The 2,860-nt window shown below is 61.6% G+C and overlaps 1 protein-coding gene across 1 annotated transcript in view; it reads right to left on the reverse strand.

The window, feature by feature from the left end:
* Positions 1–997: 997 nt before the first annotated feature.
* The window catches only part of VWCE (von Willebrand factor C and EGF domains), a 27,288-nt gene continuing 25,425 nt past the window's right edge, over positions 998–2,860 (reverse strand). Inside the window, 2 exon segments of the mRNA XM_015569807.1 lie at positions 998–1,141; positions 1,694–1,816. Coding sequence (XP_015425293.1) covers positions 998–1,141; positions 1,694–1,816 — 267 coding nt within the window.

The following is a 2,860-nucleotide window of genomic DNA, read 5'->3' on the forward strand; positions in this document are numbered from 1 at the left end:
GTGAGTACGGGACATGCTCATTCTGGGCCCTCCTCCGAGGTTCACGAGGCACATCCCCAGTCAAGGCTCTGATAAGTCCTGCGGCAAAGCCATGTTTCGCTTCAGCTCAGCTCAGCTTGACCAGTTCCTCTTCTGCCAGTAAACCGACTCTGGCCCTTGTGCTCCTCCGCACACACGTCGGAAAACCGCCCCCTGGCTCCTGCCCCGCTGACGGCTGATTCCAGACTGTTTGCTGGACACTGCCCGCGGGCTGGCGCTGGGCCACCCTGCTGAGAGGGGCGACATTGGGGTGACCAGAGCAGCAGAGCTCGAGGTACTCTCTTGTCGCGTCTCCCACGATGTGTCCTCTGTCACTCACAGATATCAGATGCTGGGCTCGAGGGAGGGACAGCGGAGCGATCTTTTTTGAAACATAAATTTGACCACCACCCTTCCTTGCTTAAACCCTTTCGTGACCATCAAACCTCAGAGGGAAGGTAGGGGAGGGTGGGGGTAAGCGGGAGAAATCAACCAAAGGACTTGTGTGCATGCATATGAGCCTAACCAATGGACACGGACACCAGGGGGTGAGGGCATGAGTGGGGGGGAGGGCAATGGGGCGATAAGGACACACATGTAATACCTTAATCAATAAAGAAAATAAAAACACCTTTCGTGAATGCCTTGCAATGCCTCTGGGATAGGACCATAAAGCTCGGGCGTGGCCTCCAGGCCTTGCGTGCTCTGGTCCCTACCACCGTCCCCCCTCACCGCAACCCCCCTTACCTGAGCTCCCAATTCCACAAACACACACACTTCTCCCCCCGCCCTCCTCCCCCAGGCCTCTGCACACACTGATCCCTTGGCCTGGGCTGCTGCTCCTCTTTTCCTAGCCTGCTAACACCTAGCGTCCCGCAGGTCTCAGCTTAACCATCACTCCCTGACCACCCTCCCACGGAGCCCGGCCGCCTCCTGTACAGCTCTGGGCGTGACCGTTCCACTCGTCGGGGTGCCTGCGTCACACCTGCCAGCGCCAGGACTGATCGCGTAACTGCTGGAGCCCCCGGCCTGGCACACAGTGGATGTCGGCCGAGTGACGAATCCGAGATGACTTTTCAGGAGGAAACAACTTGGACAGAACGACAGAGTGGATCTGACGCCGCTGCAGCCAGGCCGACAAGGTGGGGTCAGCCCACCCCCACTGGCATTCCGTCCCGGTCATATTTGGTCATGAGACCAACAGGTGCGCCTCTCAGGTTTCTGGGAGGAATTTCCCTGGCGGTTGGCATCTCTGGCATTTCCCGAGCGCCCGCTAGGAGGCAGGCCGTGGGTTAGGCCCCGGGGGTGCAGGCAGGTCTCCCCGGATCCTTCCCATCTTGCTCTGGGCCACACGCCTCCTCCTTGCCCATCCTCCGCCAGCGGCAGCTCGGCCTCTCCTCCCAGCCCGGCTTCCGTCCCGTCCCCCCACTGGGGTTCCTGGATCCAGACGGAACCTGAAAAGGCTCCCGTTAAGCAGCCCCTTCGGACAGGAAGAGGCTGTGCTGACATCTCTGGTCCGACACCCCCAGGTCACTGCACGGGATATGACAAGCTCACGTTGCTTTCTCCAGTCTCGGGCCTCTTCTCCATGCTTCACGCTCCGTTCCCCGAGGGCCGAGCCAGGGGTCTTTGCTCAGCTCGCTCCATCCTTTCCATCCACTCTTGTCCACCTCACCGGGCCCCCTCCACTGACCCCTGGAGCCCAGACCCTCCCGGACGCAGGCTCCCGCACGTGGCTGCTGCGAGTGCGCCCAGCTCCTCCCCTGACCATCTGGGCCGCTGTGGTCCCGGCGGTGAACTGGGGGGCGAGGGAGGGTCAGGTCAGGGGCGAGGGAGGGAGGAAGGGAGAGGGAGAGGACTTGGGCCAACTTGGGGAATGTTTACAGCTGCCCTTCTGTCTTCCTCTCCCGCACATTTTTATAACTTTTTAAAAATATATTTGAATTGATTTCAGAGAGAGGAAGGGAGAGGGAGAGGGGAGAGATAGACACATCAATGATGAGAGAGAATCATTGACCAGCTGCCTCCTGCACACCCTGCCCAGGGAAACGAGCCCACAACGATGCTATGTGCCCTTGATCGAATCGAACCCGGGGCCCTTCAGTCCACAGGCCGATGCTCTATCCGCTGAGCCACACCAGCCAGGGCCCCCACACTTTTTTTAACATGGGAAATGAACATCATTTTCTGGAGTTCTATTGGGGGTGGGAGGAGGGCGGAGACTGGTGTTAGAACATGAATGCACCCTCGATTGAACTGGCACAGCAATGAGAAAACGGCGCATTGAGCCACCGCCATGTTGCTGCTGGCCCGTCGGAGAAGTCCCCACTGAGGCCCCGAGTCCCTCAGCTGATGGCGGCTGAGCAGGGCACACCCCGGTCAGGGCGCCCAGACCGCACCCTGAGGCACCGCCCGTGTCTAACGGACAGAACGCCCTCCGCACCGGCTGCGGTTTGTTCTGCAGCCTCGTGGCTTCAGCGGGAGCTCGGCAGCGACATCACAGCCGGCCTCGGCCGCCTCCGCCTCCACCTCCGCCTCGCCCCTTAATGACAGCACTGCCCTCTTCCCGCCTGTCACGGAAACGAGGCTGCAGTGCCCCGGGGACCAGGCCAGGCGGTGGGTTAGTGCCCCAGCTGCTGGGGGGCTGCTGGCTGCAGCTCTGGGCCACCAGCCTCATGGGGAATCGCCTGGCTGCAGGGAGCCGCCTGGCCCAGGCTCTCAGCGCTTCCTGGGGCAGCCTGATCGCATGACTGGGCCACACGGGGACACACAGCCGTCCCCTGGGCCTACTCAGGGCAGCGCCGCAGAGCCATGCAGCCTCAGGGCCCGAGGGGCTGGCCGG

This window comes from Myotis davidii, unplaced genomic scaffold (assembly GCF_000327345.1).
Source record: "Myotis davidii unplaced genomic scaffold, ASM32734v1 scaffold826, whole genome shotgun sequence".
Taxonomy (NCBI): Eukaryota; Metazoa; Chordata; class Mammalia; order Chiroptera; family Vespertilionidae; genus Myotis; species Myotis davidii.